This window comes from Balearica regulorum, chromosome 1 (assembly GCF_011004875.1).
Source record: "Balearica regulorum gibbericeps isolate bBalReg1 chromosome 1, bBalReg1.pri, whole genome shotgun sequence".
NCBI classification, from domain to species: Eukaryota; Metazoa; Chordata; class Aves; order Gruiformes; family Gruidae; genus Balearica; species Balearica regulorum.
This window is the reverse complement of record NC_046184.1, coordinates 14,348,880-14,372,731: the sequence shown is the minus strand read 5'-3', so window position 1 is coordinate 14,372,731 and position 23,852 is coordinate 14,348,880. Positions and strand designations below refer to the sequence as shown.

Here is a 23,852-nt window from a genome sequence, read left to right as displayed (position 1 = left end):
GACCACCACTGGCCTTAACACAACTACTGCATCCGTCCTTCAATTTTCCCTTGGTAAGTTTAGCTCACTCTTTCACCTGAGAAAATGTAAAAAAGTCATTGCTGCAAAGGAAAATGACCCTCAAGCTCAGGTATACCTTTCTGGTCAATGTTCACTCGACATGAGGGATTAAAAATATCTTTTCAAAACTGCAGCACATTTATTCATCTCCTAATCTAGAGCTCCTAACATAAGGAGCTTTGGAAAGGAGCAACCTCAGTAGATACTCTGATGATCGGAGGCATAGTCATGTTGGTTTTGGGGGTTTCTGCCACTTATTTTATACCCTGACAGATAACATTATAATCTCTTGCTCTTTCTCTGAAGTGTGATTATTGTTTCTAAAAAATGAACTTTTTTAACATTTTAAACCTTTGATGTATTCCAAGTTAGGACTGGGTAGTGCTGTTTTTAATACATCTGTACAAACAAAATAGGTAGGGCAGACCAAAGCTAAATGCTATTTAGTTCCTATTATCAACAGCGTGGTTATATGCTGTATTACTTAGAATACCTGCTGTAAGTTATTGTACATTTTCACTGTGTAGTTGTGGCTATAAATTATAGTAGAAATGGCTTGGGCTGAGGGCAAATTGGAACACAATTTTTTAGCTCATATCTCAGTGCTCAAAATATGAGGGAAAAATGTTTTTATGATACAAATGCTTCAATAAAAAAGAAAGCAGGAAATGTAGCCTGCTTCCTCTGTGGACCTCTGGATATGTGTTTCCAAATCATATTCCTATTTTTAAAAAAGTAATTCTCCAAAAGTATCTCAGCAGAGGTGTGATTAAACTCTGGAAATCTCAGCTGGAAATAAGAGCTATCAGGTAGTTTGGCAAGCAGCTTGATTTTTTTTTAATGGATTGGAAATCAAAATCCTAGAAGCCTCAGAAATACATCATTTAAATTTGTTTTTACCTGAAGTTGTTCATTTCATTTGACTATTTGAGGTCATCATTACCTGTCACCCTGCAATTGACTGCAATGTTAAAAGTTTGTAGGATTAGGATCTATCCTTTTATTTTGAATTACTGTTTTTAAAAAGCCAGAAAAATCTATCCATTCCTAAACTGAATTATTGCATAAATATTGGGCACATCCAGTGCAAGCTAGCCTGGAGTTACCCTGCGGTTTCATTCAGCCAGTGAAAGGGGAGCCGCTCACTTGATCTGCTAGGACGTGTTGCTCGCCCGCAGAAGCCCTCCCACCCTTGGCTGTGCCCGAGGACAGGTGACTTTTATAATGCTGCAAGTTTGTGATGATGGAGGAATTTTGCTTTTCAGGAAAATTTACAAAAATCTTCTATGGATTATTCTTACAGTGACCCAGAGCAGTGGGAACTGAATGGGTTGGTAGGTCAATGTTTGCTGTCACAGCTCGGTGGCTGGTGTCTGCTGCAGGTGGACTGCGGACGGGTGCAGGCTCCCGGAAGTTTAAAAATTAAACTTGAGAGTTCACTAGTAGCCTCTGTTCCTATCAGCTGGGGAAGGTGAAGAACAAGCTAAGTAGGAAATACTCTATATGACAGGATTGTCGTGAATATATGGTAAGAATACTTTAGTCTGTACCAGTAGGTACCAGTAAAATCTCCGATATGATGGAGCAGCAGGAGAGGGGTTGATGCACGTCTGAGTAAATAAAATTTCAGCCTGAAGTTCAAAATGTATCACATTTCCCCACGTGCCTATGTTAGGCCTGAAATACAGTGCAGATTGGGTTTGTAACTGATAAAAACCGGCATGAGCCTGGGGACTGCTGCTGAGCTCAGCAGTACTTGGCTTTCAAATCATAAATCTAAACTAGGCATTTGCCAGTTTCCAACTTATTCCCAAATGTCTGATTTAATCATAACCCTATTTAGGAATTCATCCAAGGGAATTGCCTTTTTTTTAAAGAATGTTTAACACTTTCTATCGACCGTGGAATAGCTTAAGCTGTAATCTTTTGGGGATATCTTTATATGAAATTCATCATCTAGCTTTGGCCGCATTAAAGTGCATACCCTTTGATTTCTCTCAGCACTAATTATCAGCTGGAATTCTGTATTTGCAGGTATATAAGCAGATGAGGACTGGGAAATGAAGCAAAAAAACGGTCCTGATTTCACCATAAATCCGAGACCTTTTTAAACTGTGTGGTCAGGAAGGGTAATACCCTAGTGAATTTTTCATTAGTTGATATTCTGTGTAGTTTCCTTCATGTATCACCTATTTGGTAGTCTTGCCCTTTAAAGGGCAACGGGGTTGAAAAGGAGCACTGAAGATGAAGGCTTAATTAGGATGAAAAGGTAATTAGTAAGGCTTATTCAGCACACAGGACAACATTAATGTGCAGTATCCTTTCCTAGTGAGAGCAACTTGTCTGCCATGCAGCATTCACTCAGAGCCACCTGGAGCCAGTGGCATTGCCTTTTGATCCAGGGCTATGGATGGTGACGTTTACGTTCATGCACTCTCTACTCAAGCGTGCAGAAAATTTTGGTTACTTCAGATGTCTTAATCATCCGTGACTACATTTCTCCAAGACCAAACCCTGACATGTGAAAGACAAAGTCTAGCAGTTTCCTTAATGTTCAGTGGGATTGTTAATTGAGATATTTAAAGCAATGCCTTTGGGCTCTCTCAGGCCACAACGTCTAATTCAACAGCTTGGGATTGCAAGATATTGCACAAAAGCCTCCAGACTCAGCTGCCACATGGTGTTAGTCTGATTCATTGGCTGAAATATTCCCTATTTCTCACTCCAAAGCTCAGGCTTTTCCCCTTAGCTACATCCCTGGCCTTCTCCAGGGATGAACATGATCTGTCATTCACATAGGCCACTATGATGGAAGGTGACTCATAGTACTGAGAGATTTGCAACTGAACTAAACACAGGAAGAGAGAGACCCATGAAATCCCATAAGGACAAAAGGAAAAGCATTGAGGGAGCGATGCCAAGGTGTGAGGTGTGCAAGTAGTTCTGCTCATGCGCTGTTCCTTGGGTGTCCCGTTCAAGTGTATGCTCCCATGGCCATGGTGTATGTGGGCTGTGCATGCTCTGTGTGGAGAGGTCAGCATTGGCAGGCTCTTTCCATCCCTCCTTCCTCTGCAGTGCCTCTGAGTCAAAGACCAAGCTGAAGCCGAAGGCGCTGTGATGAACACCAGCACTCAGCCTGGCCTCCAGGGCAGGTGCTCCTCACAGCGGTGTGTGTCGCAACGTGGAAATTGTTAATGGAAGATACTACATTACCTAGAAAAACTTTGTTCCATAGCTCTCTCCTTATGTCTTAGTATTGCTAGATCACTTTTGGCTGTTAAACAGTATTTGAAAATGGGAATAACTTGACAAGGAAAGCTTCTGCTCTTTGTTGTGTCAAACTCTTGAACACTACTCTGAGAACAGGATGGCTTTGACAGTATCATGTACTGGATAAATAAAAAATGTTTGTAATTTGCTTTCCCTTCAACTTTTATGTCATTATCACAAAGATTCTCTGTCATTCCTAGAGCAAATTACCAATTCTCCCTCCCTCCCCATCGTTTTCTAAAAAAATCTAAACCCCTACTATTTTATATTAAACCAAAATTGATTTTGGGGGGAAGGCCTTTCTTTTAAGTTAAGAAACGTCTTCTGAGAGGGAATACGTTTCAAACATGTCAAACATTTCGCACTTCAGTTCTGTTATTTAAAGATCAAGCCATCAGTCTTGCATACAAAGAACTAGCCAAAGGTCCAAAAGGGTTTTTTTGCTTTATTTGAAGAAAAAGCTTGGGTTTGGACTCTCTCTCCCACAAAATCATGATAAAGAACTTTTGGGAAAGTTAGGTTCCCAAATCTAACAGATTTTACTTTGGGTCAATCACTAATCCCTGCTATTGCTAGAAACCAGTCTTGACATGAAGCAAAACATGTATCTAGCACATCGATCTTCATTAAAAACACTGTTTTCAGTGTGGGGTTTTAGTAGTAGGTATTAATCTGGGAGAGTGCTTTGTGATTTTGCCAGATGGACTCTGTTTGTACTCTCAGGAAAATCCCAGTAGGTATTATTCAAAAGATGGGTCACTCATTATGGTCTGCACATTGGTGTGGAACCAGAAGCATTTGGACCTTACCCATAGAGTAAGAGTGGTCCCTTTCTCCTGCGGCTTCTGAGGTAGCTTCTTTCACGTTGTTCAGTCACCTCTCCCATCTGTTGCTATTGCCTCTTCCATTGTTCCAGCTTATTTTGTCTAAACATCTGTCAGACAACGAAGTTGATGATTGATTATTTATCTTACAATATTTAACAGGGATAAAACCTACAGAGTTCCATATGGGTAAAACTAATTTATTACAATCACAAGCAACCTATCTGCAGCTTATCAATCTCCCTTAATATCTTTCTAATGGAACCCTATAGCAAGGATAAATGTGTGTATCTACTATTTTTAATATGATTGAAATATTATTGAAGAAAGATTGTGATTGATATTCAACTATTCTGGAGTTTTTGGTAAGGACAAAACCCCACTAATTCAGGGTGCAGAGACGTTACTCAGGTGATCTTCTTTCAGTAGTACCCCCTTTGTCCCTATTTTCTATCTTCCCCAAAAGAAAAGAAAAAGCCAAACTTTCTGCTTTTACATACTTAAATATTTCATTGACAATCTTATTGTATAATCACTAAAACCAGTAACAAAACTAATAATTTCTCCAGTCTTGTGTAACACACTTTCCATTCTTTCAACTTTATTTTCTGGTTGAGTAGTCACCCCTGTCTTCACTTCAAATCTCTTGAGCTTTTTAAATCCATCAGACCATCACCTGTACTTAACTGAAGAGTTATTGTATTATCTGTGATGACTTTGTATGTACACTGTCATTTTTTTTTTAAGAGGTGAGGTGCATGTGCAACACACATACCGAGAACTTCCATGTGGCTCAGTTTATTTACAGTCTAATTTTAATGCTGGCTGATTTCACAGTCCTCTGTGAGTATAATGGAGAAAACTATTTAAAATATGCTATTGATTGCTTTTGATTTAGCATATGAGTAAGGGTCATTGGTTTGGATGCAAATCTTTGACATAATGGTTCCAAAAGGGTTTTCATGTCATGCCCTGCCTCGCCCTAAGACATCAGGTTAGTGAATCATTAACCCAGCAGCCTCTATTACTCTTCCTTAACTACCAAGGTCGCTAGGGTCTACATGAGAGCTGTTTTACTCAGCAAATCCATGGGCTAAGGGTCTCTGATGTTTGTTGAAGACAAAGCACAGATAGTGTTTATCATCTTTAGTTAATTCAATTCTTTTTCAGGTTTCATTTTTTTCCTTCGTTTTTGTAGTGGCAATTTGACTGTGTTACCAGTGTGAGACTGGCAGAATTAAATTATAAAATGTAGTGGATCGTGTAGATAATGTAAATTCTTCTGTATTGCCCTGATGCATATTGAAACTGCAGATTATTGTTGTTGTTCTTGTTGTTCTTGTTTAGTTATTATAATTCAGAATTGTTGAATGTGCCCTTTGGATTAGTCCTTACCTGCCAAGCGTCTATGCTTCAGAATACACATTTACTTCCCTGTTAACCTCAGCAAATATAAAAATGAGGAATAAGAAAAAAAAATCTTACAAAAATTATCAAATTACTTAAATAGTGCAGCTGATTCACTGACCTCCATGTATTTATGTGGAGGAAATAGCGGTCCCTCCAGGCTGTCCCCTAGAGTAGCATCTGGAGGGTTCTGCAGAGCATCTGCAGGGGACAGCGATTCCTTCTCCTTCCTGCCAGAAACGTTGCTACTCCACTTGGCTCAGCCACGTACACAGTGATGACTGCATTTGGCCCCATGTAACAGTCTGAAGACACTTATCATTTACATTTTTATCATGCTTTAATTCAGTTCTGGTGGCAGCTGTTATATTGACAGTACTGCCTTTATGTCGTCTATTTATCCTCTGCTTGGATTCAGACCACTTGATAGAAATTCACACATCCAAACATGTTTTGTTAAATAGGCCTTAGCTTTGGCTGAGAGGAACCATTGCTGATCATTTTCTCTTAATTTCCAGTTTTGTTTTGTCAGTTTTACAATTAGCAGAAGCTATCGGACGACTGACAAATGCTGCAATAGCCATTTCATGAGGTAGCACTGGGCTTGCCCTCCGCAGAACTGGACAGAGATGAGCAATTTCCTTCAGAATTGCTATGAAAATTCACTCACATGTCTCTAGAGAAATACCAAAGTGAAAAATGAGCCCCTTCTGAATTTCGCATGGAAGAGTATTTGATCTTTTACATCCATCACTATCTTGTTAGCTGAATACAAAAAAACTCATGGAAGAAACTGTGGTGCCAAATGTTCTGGGCATATTGAGCCACGTCCTTCACTTGAGTCACCTACATGGATGATTTCCTTCAGTCACCCAAATTTCTCCTGCTCCAGTGCCTTCCAGGAAGCACAAGGTTTGCTGTGCATGCATGGCACATCCACACGGTCGTGCTGACAGTGGTACCAACAGGGAAGAAACTGGCCAGTTCTGCTGGCCTGGTAGCCACAGGACAGATAGATGATCTTGCATTAGGCAAATGTGGAGCACTTTTGGGCTGGCATGAGGGTCTAAAGGATTTAATTGCCGGGAAACTGGCTAATAAAATTGTGTTAGAACTCTCTCTGAACTGATCTTAAATAATGCATAAAACCAGTTTTTACAATAGGTAATTTAAAGCACTAATGTCCATAAGAAATGAAGATTATGAAGTGAAGATTGATTGTTGCTATATGCAGATCTAGACCCCTCTAAGCAATGAGAACAGAGCACTGAGTGTATCTGAACCCCCAGGTTGTTTTGTCCTACTTACTTTCCTATACATTTGGGAAAAGCTTGATAATTTGATATAATTAAATGCCAAAATTGATGTCATTCACCATTCTGCATTTCTTCTGCTTGCTTCATTTCCCATTTTCCACCTAGTAAACACAATATTCAGGTTTTTGACTCACCACCCACATTGCCATTTGCTATTGCATGACATGAAACCTGCTAGTTTCCCCCTCCTGGCAGAGTCCTTTGTGCAGATGCGTAGGTTACAAACTACATCTAATGTGAAGGAATAAGACGGGTAAGTAACATCATTTAGCACACTTCACGCAGCACATGGAAACGTTAGGTGGTGATTATTGATTTTGCTGAGTTATACGAGAGGGGCTCCCTAGATAATACCTAGATTGAAACCTGGGTTTAAAGTTAATGCCGTGTTTGAAAGACATTTTAACGGCCTTGTGGCAAAATGATTTGTGCTGTTTTGGCTAGCCCAAGGTTACAATGAAATACTGTCTTTATTACTTCCGTACCAGGGCTTCTCTGCCACTGTTAGGAATTAAAATGTGAGCATTACAGATTTACTATTTGGAGAAAAGCAGAAAAGATCAAGAGAGCCTCAGGATTCAGAGCCAGGGCAGGTGGCCGAGCCACCGCCTCACGGTCGAACGCGGGCCATTACAGAATTGGTTGCTGCAAATAATAAATGCTGGATTACAGACTGACTTTCATCTTAATCCTGCTCCTATCATTGTATGAGGATAACACTTTTGTATGATTAAAATTGTCCATTTTTGAATTAACTCAAACAACAAAGCATCTGTAGTTGCGGGGGGGTGGGGGGGAACAGAGAAGTCCCCAGCTCAGCAAAATGCTCCTGGGTCTCTCTCCAGTGGGGGAGGGAGGGCGTTTCCATGAGAGCAAAAGCAGATAAAAATAGAAAAGCTCATAAGGAATTGCAAAAAAAGACTTTTGCCAAACCAATTGTTATCTACCCACATATAAAGTTAAAGACAGGCAATCAGTTTTACAGCGTTTCAGAAAAGAGAGACACCTCAGCTCAGGACTTGGCTTGAGAAAAAATATTTCTCAGATTTTCTTGGTGATGGGAAATTTCACTGAAGCAGGCAAGGAGACTACTTTCAAATCTTTGTATTCGAGATATCACCTTTTACACAGCAGTTCTTGGGACCAGTGTGTGTTTTCTGTACTGCCTCTCTAGAATGGACTGGCTTGAGGGATCTAAATAGAACATCATTTACCTTCCTGCAGTACTTTAATACCCTTATGAGCAGCTTATGGTGCTCATTTTCTTGATTATTGACCTTTGCAGCTGACCCAGGCTGCTAAACAGAGAAAACAAAATGTCTCTTTCTACTTTTCAATACATATTACTGTACTACTGAACTATTTTAATTTTAAGATACTATAATTGAAATTTTACTCAGCTTTGTTGAAAGATCACTCCCACTTAGAAGATCTCCACATAACCTCACATTAAGCATTTAATGGCAATAATGTTGAAGCATACAATATGAGTATACAAGTAAAAAATGCTTACACAGGGCTCATTACTTGGGCAGATATTCAAGAACCACTGTAAGAGTATTTCTGGGGAGTTAATGATATTATTTTCGTTGCTGTTATTACTGGGTGTCCATTACATCCAGCTCTTAACAGGTTCACTCACTTTGCCTTCAGCAAATGTTAGTGTTAGCAATGTTAGTGCACTTAAGAACGTGGTTAAATTTAGAAGCATCATTTAATTATCTATTTGGGAACAGACACATTATCCAAGCACATACCTGCTGGCTGTGTCTCAGAAAGAGACACTATAAATAGCCGAGCATCTTTACACATCAGAATAAATTGGAAACCGGCATAAGGGAAATACAGTTTTCTGCCTGGCTTATTTTTCTCTCCTTAATGTTCTCAGCACAAAAAGCAATATGAATTGTGATCTGATCTTGTTCATTAGAAGAGAAGAAATTTGTGTGAGCGCAGGAAGCACATCATATCTCTGAATATAAATAGACTAAGAGGAAGTTGAGCCAGATAAGTATTTCCTCAGACTTTACTTCTCATCTAAAGGAAATTAGCTGCATTAATTCATAAAAAGTATGTTGGCTGTTATTGGGAATCCTGGAAGGAGGCTGGTGAGAAGGGACCGTGGGAGGTCACCTGCACCAGTGCCCCCCCTGCGCTCCAACCAAGACCACCCTCTGGGCGAGGACAGCCCACCCAATTAATTTTTAGGACTTCATTTCTGAAGCCCTTCTGATTAATTTTTGTCAAATGTATTTACTATTTACTATTCTTCTCATCTTTTATAGTTTCATGGTGGAGGCTTTTAGCATGATTTTCGACCCTTTCTTTTTGTTTAGATGTAACTACCCAGCATTTCCAAAACATAACAACAGCCTAAAGCTTCCGGTGGAACAAAAGTTAGCTGCTCTCTGAAATCTGCTGAAGATAAATAGTTGAGACTTTGCAGTTCAAAATTCATAATTCTCAATAAAGCTAGAGGAGGTCTGATTTTTACCAAAGGCAAACACCGACATTTTTTTTTTTCTACCGTCAGGTATTTATTTCAGATTGTTTATCAGAACACGCACAGGGGCACAGGCAGTCAAAATCCTCTTTTCGCAAGGGAGAAATAAGCAGCCAGCAACAAAAATACCTAATTATTTCCATGAAAAGGTAGATTAAAATTACAAAATATAATACAGTTATTACAGTTTTTAATTTGAGGACTTTCTACACGTAAAATATTTATTTGTACTTTGAATTTGTTCTATAAACAAAGATATACTTTAAAAAATAGTCTAAATATCTAAAATATGTCATAATTTAAAATCACAATTGTGTCACAGTTGTGACTTCAAGGAAAAATTAAAATGCTCTTGCGACCTTCTCTTGAGGAAGTTTTCAGAGGCAGAATGGGATAAGCAGCAGGTTGTTCATTTTCGTACCGGTGCTTCTGGTATATCCAGCACAAACTATTCCATTATTAACATGGTTAAAATGATCTGGTTCTTTATTAGAAGCCAATGTGAAGATACACCTAAAAAAATTAGGATCTGTAGGGTGTTCATTATACCAGACTGTATGGTTTGTTTGGAAAAAACTATTAGGAAGCCAGCCAAATTTGACTACTAGTAATTTATACTATCCAGTTTGGCTTAATTCAAGTGATATCAGCAAATCATAATCCTTAGCAAACACTAATCATTATTCATCACATTAGCAAAATGAATAAAAGCAATCCTCAAGCACTAGATAAACGTGATTGTTTTGAGTTCCCTTTTGTTTTTCAGGCCACAGCCAGGACACAATTCACACCCTCGTATAATTTTTTTCTGTGAATTTTTCTTGCACAGTTCCACATTAGACTCATTCTCCTTAAAGCCAGCATTAGATATCTCATCTGCTTATCCACGGAAGCACTTGCAGGAACTATCAAGAGGTTGTCAAGAGGCAGAGGACGTCAGAGGCTATAAGGAGCAAAATATTGCTTCCCTTGCAGATGGCACCCAGTTTTATCTCAGCAAAACACCAGCTTCTAATCAGCGTTGTTAAGAAATCTTAGAGACCAAGAGCCGTATGACTCGGGTTTCTGTAAATCTGACACAGTTGGAGGCAAAGCCGTAGTGAGAATTAATTTTGCCTGCCGTTGTCAGCCTGGATACAAATAAGTGATACAAAGTGCCTTCATAACATCTCTCTGGAAATACTATGCTCTTAGTACTTCTGCCTACATGATATTTTAAAAATCGAGATGCATAAAATATTCAGTAGTAGTTTAGATGACATTGAAGGAAACCAAAATCAGCTTAATGAGAGTTACGAAAAAATTGCAAAATGAGTCATGACCATCTCAGTTGGAGATGTTGCAGGTGGTCAGTGCTAGTGAGGTCCTGGCTGTGGGTTAGCAATCCTCTGAAACAGGCAGCAAAGCACTTAAGCATACTTTTGTTTCCCTTTTCTATTCTTTCCTATTTGGTTTAGGTAGAATTAACAAAGCAGCAGGCAGGAGCTGTTTAGCATCCCCATGCTCTACCAAACCCCTCCCCTATTAGCATTGATGTCTGAATTCAACTTGGAGCAAATTTTATTTTATTGAAATTTGCCTTGGGGCAAAGTCCAAGCATGTAAAGCGCAAGCCAAATAAATTAGTGTTTCAGAATATTCAGTATATGGAAATAGCTGGGGTTTATAACAGAAGCTGCTGAGGTTTTGATAACAGACAAAATTGCTGTCTGAGTTTCAAATGTATCATTTAAAATTAAATCCATGAAGGTTGTCTCTACTTTAGCTTATTTCCAAAAGTTTTAGAAGTCTGTGAACTTCAGCTAGAAGCCTATCAAAAGGAGTAAAATAACTCCAAAGGAGAAAAATACTTTGTTCCTGAAACCCAAGGACAAACTTGCCTATGCATACATAAAGAAAAAATTTGGCTGTTCTTGGTTGGAGAGGGTGGTTTGCTTTTTTCTCAAAAAGAATAGATAATTACACGTGCAAGCCCTTACTATTGAAAGTATAATGCTAGCTCTCAGTCAGATTTAGCTAGCAATAACCTCACCAGGGCATCAGGTTTGCTGTGATGTACTTGGCCTAAGAAAGAAACGGCATTTTCCTCTAATGCAGTAACTTACTAATGTAGACTTCTTTATGGTAATCATTGTGCATGTTTTATTACCCATTCTCATGGCTAATTCAAACCCTGGGCATTCTTGATTTAAAACAAGCCTATTCTAATCTCATTCAAAAGGTTTTATGTCATCTTGTACAACTTTTTCTTTGGAGGACGGGAGGGTGTGAAGATTTACAGCATGACATCCTGCCCCTGCTGCTCTGCGCGGAGCTGACAAACTGTTTATTACCATCTCTGGAAGCAGTGTGAAGGACACCTCCCTTCCCCGGGTGAATTTGCCCTCAGTTCCTGCTATTTTACTACTTGAATTTTGATCATCTATTCGTTCACAAAGTCAGAGTATAGCTTTGCTGGTCAAGGTAGAGGCAAACATCCAAACTTCACGTTTCTACAAAATAATTTAAATAATGCTAGTTTAGGATTACTGGAATAATAGTAATATGGAGTAATAGTAATAGTATTAAGTAGTAGTAATTAAGGAACAATAATATTGAAAAGCCACTGGCTTTCAATACCATCCCAGTAATCCCTGTCCTGGATGCAGTTGTACATTCACCTTCCTCCGCTTTTCTTGGGAAGAAACTCTTAATGTAAGCTAGGACAAGTATCGCTTTTGTAAAGGATGGAAGCACCAGATCCATGTTCTTCTTGTATATTTAAAAAGATGGTTCAAATGGCAAAGAATAATGCCTGAACCTTGTTGATGGTTTTTTCAAATGGATGAATTTCATTCCTTTTTTTTCTTATTATTGGTTCCGGCTTTACAGAATTAGATATTTAAATAATAAATAACCTTGCTATCTTATGATTTTGAGTCAAGAACATAAAACCACATCTGTTATCACAGCCAATAACTGCTACTTACATTGACCTTGATGACTTTCCCAAATTAATTTTAATCTTAATACAACCTGTTCTGCTTATTAAAATAATAATAAACCCCAGCACTTGTCTCTCCTCTTTTCATTCTGCCTCCATTGCTCCCTTTCCAGTAACACAAGTGAAATACCACGTCTACCTTGCAAAGCCCTTGTCCAGTGGCCCCATTTCTTTTAAGCAATAACTTTAATCTTCATTGCGTAGTTTGAGGGTGTTCAGATTTAACAGATGACAGTTTTTGTATTGATTGTACTGATGGGGAACACTCATTTCCTATCATCTTTACAGCAGGGACAGCAAATCTGGCCTCTGCCCCTTTTTTAGCAGCATTTTTGGGCTGGAGCTCCTCTTCTATGAGGACAGGCTGAGAGAGTTGGGGTTGTTCAGGCTGGAGAAAAGAAGGCTCCGGGGAGACCTTAGAGCAGCTTTCCAGTACCTGAAGGGGCCTACAGGAAAGCTGGAGAGGGACTGTTTACGAGGGCATGGAGTGATAGGACAAGGGGTAATCGACCCTGAAGGAGGGTCGATTTAGATTAGATATTAGAAAGAAATTCTTTACTGTTAGAGTGGTGAGGCACTGGAACAGGTTGCCCAGAGAAGCTGTGGATGCCCCCTCCCTGGAAGTGTTCAAGGCCAGGCTGGATGGGGCTTTGGGCAACCTGGTCTCGTGGAGGGTGTCCCTGCCCATGGCAGGGGGGTTGGAACTAGATGGGCTTTAAGGTCCCTTCCAACCCAAACCATTCTATGATTGTGTGATTCTATAAAAGTTGATTGTAACAGTAACTGAAATGGCACATGTTATAAAGTCTATACGGCTGGTTATTTACACTGTTTATGTTCCTTTAATTTCTGTCTAACAGAAAAGTCAGTATGTTGCTGTTTTGCCTCACAGCCTCTGGCCAGCCAGAGTGGTTAAACTGGCTGAAATTCATTGATTTTTGAACTGAATTCCCCTGAAATAAAATGAACGACTGTGATTAAGGGTTGGAACTTCTAAATGCCAGAGAAGTAGAAACCGACAGCAGATGTCATTCAGTAAAGTAGACCATCTCAGCAGATGGGCAAATATGAAATGTAAAGGCTTTTCCTGGCATCATTTGGGTTTAATATGATAGAAATAAAATGCCTTGTCAGTAAAATATAACCAGACAGTTGCTTTGTAGTAATTTTGGGTACATGGCTGATAATTCAAAGTCCTGCTGCCTTTGCAATATTAATTATTCTGTGCCTCGTAACAGCAAGAATACATGTCAGACCAGCTGAACATACCACACACAGCTGGAGTGGCTCAGAAGTATCTGTTCCTCTATTTACAATTTAATGTTAGCAAAAGATATGAGAAACCAACTTTGTGGGTGATTTCCAGGATGCTAGTTGATGTTTCAGGCAAAATTATAGAGACAGGATTTCATCCCGTGTTTGGGGGCATTTTTCGCCCTGCAGTGGTATGTGATGCGTATCTCGGGGTAGGAAAGCGGTTCTGTAGAGCTGGGAGCTGTGAACGTGATCGGCCTCAGAGGAGCTGGGGCTGCAAGCAGTGTACTTAATGACATATGTTCCCATTAAAATGTGTAAGCTGTTCTCATGTTCAAGTGGTTAACACCTTTTTAATCAGGCCATTTATTTCATTACAAAAATAAATACCCTGAGTTGGAAACCGATAGTATTTTATGGTCAGCATTTTCCACATCTGGGTATATATATATATATATAGATTTACCCATATATAAAAATATGTGTATACACAATTTTCAGTGACTGAATGTATCTGAAGCACACATAAAGATAAGACACTACTCATGGCACACATAATACATACTCCTACTGCGAACAAAGCAGTGGTACTCACTCAGTAGTACCCTGATGCCATCGGAGGTGCTGTTTAGTTGAGAGCTGCTTCTCTTAAATATGGAAGGTAGCCAATGTCCGCTGCTTTCAGTCTCACATTTCAACATGCTTGTGAAGTAGAAATTTTGATCGTTGGAGTACAGGTTAGGATTCATCTGTTTCACTGGGTGTTGAATTTTCTGAGACGGATGAATTATCTGGTGTCCGAGGAAAAATAGTATTTTTTGTGTATTTAATTATCACACAGGTTGTTTATCATGTTTTCTAGGTTGAATTTTTCAGTCCCAGTTTTTGTTATTTTGACCGTCCCCTTTATTAATTGTTAAGCTCATCTTTTGTGACAACACCCAGAAGGCACCCTTTCATAAATCAAAAGTAAATATATTACCCTACCTTGCAGGGGTGCCATAAGGCTTAATTAGTTCATTTTTGTAAAGTGTTCTGAGATTCCCAGATCAGCATCAAATGTTTATTATTAATTAGAGGCTCTAGTGAGTGTATTGGATGATTTCTTAATTTAATTCTCTTCAGGCATCCTTAAAATAACTGATTTTGTAATGTTATTCTTCTAAAATCCTAAAGCACATTTGCCCTTGTCTCAAGTAATTCTGTATACATTTTCCTATCACTTACTGTATTTTTAGTGCTGGATTTTTTTTTCTATATAGTAATATGAAAAACAGTCTTTTACTGTTTTCCCTATGAATTCTGCTATGTGGATTATTCTCTAATAAGAAGGTTTTGTTTAAACATTATATGGTGGCTTTTTCCCTGCAGTGGGGGGGTGTTAAGTAATTTACTTGGCTTCCCCTGGGAAATTTGCAGAGATTACATGGCACTGCTGTGATTTATCATTTCTACTTTATTTCTGACTCATAAAGCATGCATTATTTTGTGTTTACCTTCAGCAACAGATCACAGGACATTTCATCATCAATCAAAGTGCTTTAAAATCAGAAGTGATGATGTGACAAAGGCACAGTCAGCAACTGCGGTTATTGGAGGATCATTTATTGCTTCATTGTGTCGTAACACTTCTCATTTTATTGCTTTTCCTAGGATCAGGTTCCTGTCGCTTTAGTTACTCAGATCCCAGCATCACCGTGTCCTACAGTAAGAACAGTTCTGCAGATTGGACTCAGCTGGAGAAAATTAGGTTTGTTACAGGTTTTTAATCATTTTCATGCTTTCTGGCTGAGCAGGTGGTGTTAACTTGGCTCTTTTAAAACTTGTTTTAATTGTTAACTTTTCAGTTCTCACTTGTTCATACACATTAAAAGATGAGGGGTGAAATTATGATCACTAAAGCTAGTTGCAGAACTGCCACTGGGTTTGGTAAATCACAATTTCATCCATTGATGATGTAAGGAAGAGAATGACTTCAGAGTTAAAATGCAACTCCAATAACAAGCAGGTTCAGGTGTCTGAAAAACCCCAACTTTGATGACTTTTGCATTTTAGTACCAATTTTAATGTCAACAAGAGCCATAATTTATAGTGTTACAAGTTTCTACTTTGGTAGGATAAAACCTTCAATAACAATATTTTATAGTTTGATATTAGCACTTCGCTCCTAACACTATTATAATAACAAGATTATGGTGAATTATGCCTTGTTTTTAAACAAACTGGTTTACATGAAAGCTCAAAGGGTTACAAATGGGGATTTTAAAATCTTTTATTGCAATATGCACACCTTTGAAGAGAAAGTCAGTGTCAGAGATGGATTTTTCTAAGCAAGCAGAGCCAACATTTTATTAAATAATATTAGGAAAGGTATTTTGTGCATCGGCATACATAGAGAGTTACACAAGTACAACTAGGGAAGAATAAATGCCATTTATAAGTAACATCCTCACAGCATCTCAGTCCACCTTCCTGCATGACCTTGGTGTGTTTGCCACACGGGCGATTTGCTTGAGCCTGTTTGCAGTCCATTGAGACAACGTGCAGAGCGAAAGGCTGCTTAATTTCTGATGAGTAAGCAAAACCCTAGCTGCAAGGCTGTGGATTTCAGTAGCTCATCCTCCCACTCCGTGTGGGAGTGGGATTAGGATTTCATTGACAAAGGCACAAATTATGAACAATTTTAGTAAAACAAATGGTGCTAATTCTGATCTCAGAAAAAGGTAAAGCAAGAGTAACTTTACTGCAGCCGCTGGAGTTACTTCAGAGTACCCACACAGTACCTTTTTCTCGCTTTGATGCAAAATTATGCACCTAGTCCCTAACATCAGTTCAGTTACCCTCATAGCTCTGCAAGCCAGGACACTCAGGTGTTGCGATGGTGCAAACACAAGCTCTTGAAACCCAATTTTTTTAAGTTAATGGGTATACAGTTTGATCTGTATTGCTTTAACTTTGCTGGAGCTGGCAATAGAAAATAGGTCAATAGAGCAATGTGGTGCAAAGTGGAGAATATGAATTATGAAAGAATGCTCATTCCTCCTGTGGTCCGTATGAATTACAGTGTTTATTTGAATGTGCTTCAGTGGCTTGCACTGTGCTACATGCAGCTCTGGGCAATGGTGGAAGGACTGGGAAGAGGTGGGACAGGAGAGCGGCTGTAAAGGGAAGGCGTTGTGTTGGTGTGTTGGTTGGTGTGTGTTGTGTTGGTGGGATTTCAGGTCTGGACTCCCAGGAGGGAGGGGAAGGATCTCTCTCGGGGAAGGCGGGAGCTGTGTGTGGGCTCAGGGAGAAGCAAGGACAATGTCTCAGAGCAGCGTTGCAGTGGAGGGTGACAGACAAAACATTCAGCAAGTGCAGGGTGATTTGTGGGGGCAGGTTCTGGGTGTGAATATGGGCCAAATGCAGTTGCTTTTTGACATTTCACTACACTAATACTTTGCTTTACAAAGAGAAGTTCCTCTATTTTCTCCTATGTAAGCAAGCTATTGATTCTTTTTTCCCTAAAAGCTCTGGATCATCTCTGACAAACTGTTAACCCACCAAAGCATCGCTACCAAGGCAGAGGCAAGGTTGAGTAGCTGACATCTTGCAAACCCGCATGTTGTACCTCCTCGCAGCCTGAGGTTTGAATGTAGCCAATTCTCTTGCAGAATGATTAACAAAACAAAAATAATAATTCTCAGCATCCCTTCCTTGCGCACAGAGCTCAGTCCTTTCATTGCTAGTAACAACGTAAAGACGTTCACCCAGAGCTCAGGGGGAACCTCAGTCCTTTCCCAGCTCTGAGGCCGCCTCTGGGAAGCAGAGCTCAAGGCCCTGATCGTTGCCTACTACTAGTACTTCGGGTCTGCCTCTCCTCCCCACATCTTCCATTGTCAGCAGCAAGAGAGAGGACAAATGGGTTGTCTCTTCTGTACTGTTTTGAGGCACAACGTGAAAAGAAAGGTAACCTGTCCCTCCCCATCCACAGAATTAGCCTGGGCGTGGGATTGGAAGGACACATTTGTCAGAGGAAATTCGCAGCTTTTCCCTTCAGCCATTCTACTCTATTCAGATCTATGAGGGACTGAAGCACCAGAAGTCAAGAGTTTCTTTCAGTGAAAGCTCATGCAAAAATCGCATTTTGGGAGCCCTGGTTTTGTAAAGTGCTTCCTTAACATTTCCTTTTGGCCATACCTGCAAAATACCTGACAATGCCCAGCCATGTAGGAGCTGGGACCAACATCAACTATGAATGTTGCCCTGCTCTTTCTTCCTGCTCTCCAAACGTCTGCATTTATCTGTTATTTATTGCCTTAGCTTCCACTTTCTTTGAAGCAATGCTGTCTGTTCAGGCTGTATGTGCACTGCCTGGCACGGTGGGACTCTGCCTCAGGGCAGGTATTTTCTGATCTCCACAGATTTATCAGCATGCAAGGGGTGTCAGCACAACTATGTCACACCTGGGAAATGTGTTAAATGAGGTAAAAGCATTCCTGGCTATGGTTTAGACTTGGTCTAATTCTGTATCATTTTTTTTCAGCGCTCCTTCCAATGTCAGCACAATCATCCACATCTTGTACCTTCCCGAAGATGCTAAAGGGGAAAACATTCATTTTCAGTGGAAACAGGATTACGTTCATGCTGGTGATGTGTATGAAGCCTGTTGGGCACTGGACAACATCCTGATCATAAATGCTGCTCACAGAAAAGTTGTGTTAGAAGATAATCTTGATCCTGTGGATACTGGCAACTGGCTTTTCTTTCCTGGGGCTACAGTTAAGGTTAGTCTGATTTTCTTTTGCTTAATGTTACTCTTGTATGTAGAAGACAACAGAAACATCTAACCAAATTCTGAACACACAAGAGTGTTTAGGCCACTCCACCTGCTTCTAGAATTGGGCTCTTTTTGACTTTGTTTTTACCTTTTCTTTGTCCCACCGGGGCTTTCTAGAACAATGCAACTTCTCTGCCATGACCAAAACCAAATGACCGTTTATACTGTCATGTCAAAGATCATGTAACAGAAAATGGGAAACAGCTTCCTTTTAGCAAAACAGTGCAATATTTTTGAAACAAATTCAAGTCTCTCCATTAGATATTTTGAAATCTACCTGTTTGTTTAGCATGGTGTTGTTCGGCTACCACTACTTGCTCCATCACAAACCATCACAAAAAACTATGTCTGATTTCCCACTTTTTCTGACTGTGAATATTGCATCTCCGTTGCAGCATGCATTCAGGTAGTGGCTGCTCCTTAAGTCTTTTTTTCAGTAAGATCCTGTTTTGATATATGAGATCCAGCAAGATCATGCAACCCTTGGAAAGACTCTAAGGAACCCTACAAGGTCTCTGTGCACAAAGTTCTTTCAAATACAGGGTTGTTCAACATCTGAAAATCAGTTGGATTCTTGCTTTTTATGTTTCCAAGCAGCCAGAAGTTGAACAGCAGATGATTTTCTGTTTTCATACCCTTTTTCATTCACAAAAAAGGCAGTTTTGATGTCAGGGTTCATTTATGATGCTGGTAATTGTTTTGGCAATTGCACAGGAAACAGATGTTGAATACTGAGGGCAGTAAGAGGTTGGTTATGGCCTCATCCTTTTCCCACAGAACCTGATATGAATGGCTTCAGATTAATAATTTAGAAATAAATACTCCCACTAATCTACTTGTAGTACCTGCATGTTGACTTTTTTTTTTTTACTTCAGTAAGACCATTTAAACTACAATGACAAAGTTTTTTCTATGAGATTTTAGAATCCAGTAATGTCCTGTGTATTTAATGAAGTAATTTTCTGTGATCTGTTCACACGTGTTTTGTTGTCAGTCTTACCTCTGGATTTTAAAATCCAGCCCACACATGTAAGGTGTAAAAGCAAAGCAAGGATTAACGTGCCACAGGTGCAGTTGCTTCTCAGCTGGCCAAACCCGAACACTTCTTGGTCCTTCCAAAACATAAACAAACAGCATCTAAACTTAAGCAAGTAAACTTCTTTTTTTTGTTGTTGTTATTGGTGGGTTTTGGTTCATTTAGTTAAACTCAGCCAGTGTGTGTCAATATACAACTATGGTTACATGAATGACAGGGATCTAAACTCAGAGATCACTTGGTGCTTCTAGACAGAAATCCCTTACAAGCTCAAACCTTTTATGAGATGCGAGTGAGGATCTACCAGGCTGCCAGTCCTCCAAGGCCACCTTGGGACAAGTGAAAAGAGCGTCTGTCTGTTCCCACCTCACATTTGACTATGTGTAGCCACTTACACCAGGTTAAGGCAACGTGTAAGGCTGTGGTGTAGCCACGCTGAATTAAGGCTTTTATTCTTCATGGGGCCCTGTAGTTATTTCAAACATTTTTAGTATATCTAGATTGTCACCACAGCACTCCCATGCTCAAATTTCATTTTTAAGGTTTTTGCTCCAGTTTCCCTCAAATTTTCAGGAACAATCTTGCCAAATATAATTTGAACAGATTTTGCAATGTGAATTTCATGTTATGACAAAAGTAAAACTGTAAATTGCGTCAAGATTTACATCAGATTCAGCATAGACCCTGTCATAGCATTATAACACCAAGAACAATTGTTTTTACAAAGTTTTCATGCTTTTCAAGATTGGAACGTTATATAAAACTTCACAAAAACTTTTAAGATTTTCTTTAAAACATTTAGCATAGCTCTAATCCCAGTTCATCACAAACACACTGTTTTGTATAAATAGAAAGGTGAGAAACTTTGTACATTGTATTAACTACGTTACAATACATTTTAAATGTAACCTCACTGGTCACCTCTGTTTCAAGCAGCATTTCACAGCAGTCTGATAACTTGGCCAATATAATGGCAGAATGGCGGTGGCAATGGGTGGTACGTCTTCACAGGAGTCCCAGTATTGTTAATGCTCTTGGGCTGTAAGAGTTCACAGAAACTGGTGGAAGCTTTTAGGAGATTTCTCTATCATAGCCAAAGGCATTGGCCTACAGAATAGTGTTGGAGAAACCCTGACAGTGCTACAGGGATAGCTTGCATCAAAGTTAATTCTAGTTCTATTTTTTCTACAAGTCCTTTTGCTTCCCAGACATCTAAAACTTGCTAAATAGTCCTGATGTTTGTTCAGAAAGTCTGTATAGCAATTTTAAAATTTTCACTGCTATACCGTGTTACTTTTTATAACTCTCAGCTATGTGCTTTCTAAAGAAGTTCCCATACTCACAGTGTATCACTATGCCAAACTCCATTTCAAGCTGATGAGACCTTTTCTCTGCCATCCAAGCCTGTTTGTGCCATACAAGTTTCAATTCGTATCCTTCTGTCCTCTCTCAGTTAGTATTTTAGATAAACTGGTCTTAAAAATCTTTCTTGAAGATTGTGTAAACTTCTTCACTGACTTCCTTCAGTGTTTTTCCTTTCGAGTTTCCTTGGCAATGCCAATTAACAGTCACATTTCTGTATGTTATTTGTTGGCAAACTCAGTTCTGATCAGTACTTACAAAACTGTGGACCAATTCTTCTCCTAAATTGTGCTATAAAGATAAGCGATTTCATTCGACTGAGGGAATGAAATACTACGAAAACCAAAAAGAAACAAAAAAATTGTCTTTCTAAATTTATTCCATTTACTGGGGTTATTTTCTGTATTCATCCTTTCTTGCTCACCACATTTCACCACCCAGAATGACTGATATTGTGTGTTTCTCAGGTGGAAGGGTAGTGCCAGTCTGAGACAGCTTATCCAGCTGGCAGTCAGAACTGAAAGAGGAAAAAAAATACATACTCATTTCTGGTAGAAGAAGGAGTAGAAACAGTCTTTCCCTAAGTGTTTACTTTTTCTCTGTTTACTTCGGGACTGCCTCAGCAGGTGTTGCTCAGATGGTGGGACCTTCTCCTTGGAGGCTCTGTGGCACATCCAGGGTAGTGAATGAAGCAAACAAGGATACGAACGCGAGCCCATGATCTTGCACACCTTAGTTGTTACAACACCCCTTTGCTTGGTTTTGGCTTGTGCAATCTCCCAGGCATTGTCTTCAAGGGATGTGCACTCATGGATGGGCCAGGGACTGTTTCCAGTAGGCTGCAGGGATGACACCACTCTTCTGGGAGGAGAGCGTTTGCCCGGGTGGATGCAAACTCTGCTGTGTCATTTGCTGTCAAGGCCAGAGAATGTTTCCTGGCCTAATCTGGTTACCATTATGGTCCTAGCATGTTGGAACTGCCCACCTCACCCATCCCTTCAGCCATCCCAAGCCTTTCAAGGGAATTCTCATTATATACCATTTTATTGCCTTAGTGGGTTACTCTGTTCGTAAAGATAGACATTAAGATATGATTTGTTGGTAGGTGAGAATAAATGTTGCTGTTGCTCACATAATTAAATGTGGTTCAGCAAGTTCTTTCCCAATGGCTGCTCAGGAGGTGGCTTTTAGAGTTGCTTGTTATACCTGATACATGTTCTTGTTGGATGCTTATCAAGTTGCAAAGAAAGAAGTATATTTTTTTCTGTAGAAAGTTTACTTTGGTAGCACTTGAGGTCTACTGAAATAAATAGCAAACATTACAATTCCATGAGTTTTGCTGGTAAAACTGCTCAGATTAATAGCTGCTTAGATTAGTATGTTTAAAAGGCAGCTGAAAGTACTACCATGAAGACTACTGCCTGGGTCCTGGGTTAGGTTCTGTGATTAATTCAGTCGCTGGAGTGGACAGTGCATGCATTAATGGTAATTATGCACCGATGCATTCACTCCAGTTTGGTGGGTTTGGACAGTGTGTTCTCAATAAGCACTTGTGGAAGCTTGCCTGTGCCCAGCTTCAGAAGCAACTTCTCCTCTCCCAGCCTGGTTGAGCTTAGACCAGGAATTTCATTACGTTTCTTGCTGCGCTCAGGAGCGGTTGCTACTCATTTGAAAGCACATGGCTGGTTGCAGACGCAGCTGGAACTGGCTACTGAGGTAGGAAGCAAGCTGAGAGATAAGCCACTGAATTCGCGGGTTTTGGTTCCAAAGAAGACAGCAAAAGACAAGAAAGACACTGTTAGCAAGGCCAAGCAACCCTTAGGAGATTAATTGGATCCACTGGAATGTATTTATCTGTGTTGGACTATGTGGAAAGGTGTTGAACAGGATAAATTCCTGACTGCATTTCAATATTTCCAGTGACAGCTCTGAGCGTGAGCGTGGCCTTGCAACCAGGCATGGTTAGGATGTTGCACTGGTACTTGAGATTGCTGAAATGCATGAAGCAGTGCTACGCTCTGAGAGCTGTTAAAGATCTTCAAGACTCCGTAGCTAATTGGGGGGAAAAGATGAAATCTTCCTTCAGTAATGCTTCTTGGATCTCTACCTCTATAGAATAGAAAAGTGATGTCATCTTTCAGTGAGTACTGCATATATCTTGTATATTTGACCAAAAATTGTTGTGTTTTGAGGTATAGCATTTGCCAAGTTTTTTAGTTTTCTCTGATTGCCCTGGTCCAAGATTGGATGTGCAGGCTCAAAAACTGAGGTTGAAAAGGGAGACAACCTCAGCAGTCTCATAGTTCATGTCTCTGCAGTGCTTTGATTATGTAAAAGTAGTATTGAGACCAAACCACCTGTCTCTGGGATTTTTCCATATCTGGGAAAAAACAGGTTAGATCATTACAGACACTAGAGCGGCGATGTGTTTGGTCATGATGTGTTAACCCAGTGACACCTCTCACCTTTAAGAAGAGTCAAGTTACAAAATTGCTGTTTCATAGCAGTTGCAAACTCTCTTCACTTGGTGGCTGAAGGTTGCAGTCCAGCTGGTCAGCTTTGTTTGTTCTGCAGGACCTGGGGACTACACCTGAGGTCGTCTGTGCTACTGAGCTGGGAGCACGCAGCCTGGCATAGCATGGGATGGGGGCAAGGCAGAAGGTCTGTGCCAGCCTCACTGAGCCAGTTGGGTTTAGGACCAGGGAATGGTACCTGATGCATGTTATGCATTATCATGGACATGACCAACAAATCCTGAAAACATCCCAATCCAAATATCCTGATAAAGTAAGTCCCTTAAGTAACAGTTCATCACCATTCAGCTCATTTTAATTTCCCGGAAATGCATGCCAGCTTAGCAGAAGAGAAAGCTGCATAAGAAGAGAGTGGGAAAACTGAACATACACTCTGAAAAATCCGCTGAAAATGTGTCCATAAAATTCCCTGGCCTTTCACCACACCCTGAGCACATCAGGGCTGTGCACATCCCAGATCTGCAAGTCCTTCCTGAGCCTGTGTT

The 23,852-nt window shown here is 39.9% G+C and overlaps 1 protein-coding gene across 2 annotated transcripts in view; it reads left to right on the top strand.

Moving 5' to 3' along the window:
• The window catches only part of RELN (reelin), a 297,263-nt gene that overhangs the window by 147,551 nt on the left and 125,860 nt on the right, over positions 1–23,852 (top strand). For both annotated transcript variants that reach the window (XM_075738184.1, XM_075738246.1), the window contains exons 8-10: positions 2–53; positions 15,270–15,366; positions 18,142–18,382. In XM_075738184.1, the coding sequence (XP_075594299.1) occupies positions 2–53; positions 15,270–15,366; positions 18,142–18,382 (390 nt within the window). The remainder of the gene's footprint in view (position 1; positions 54–15,269; positions 15,367–18,141; positions 18,383–23,852) is intronic.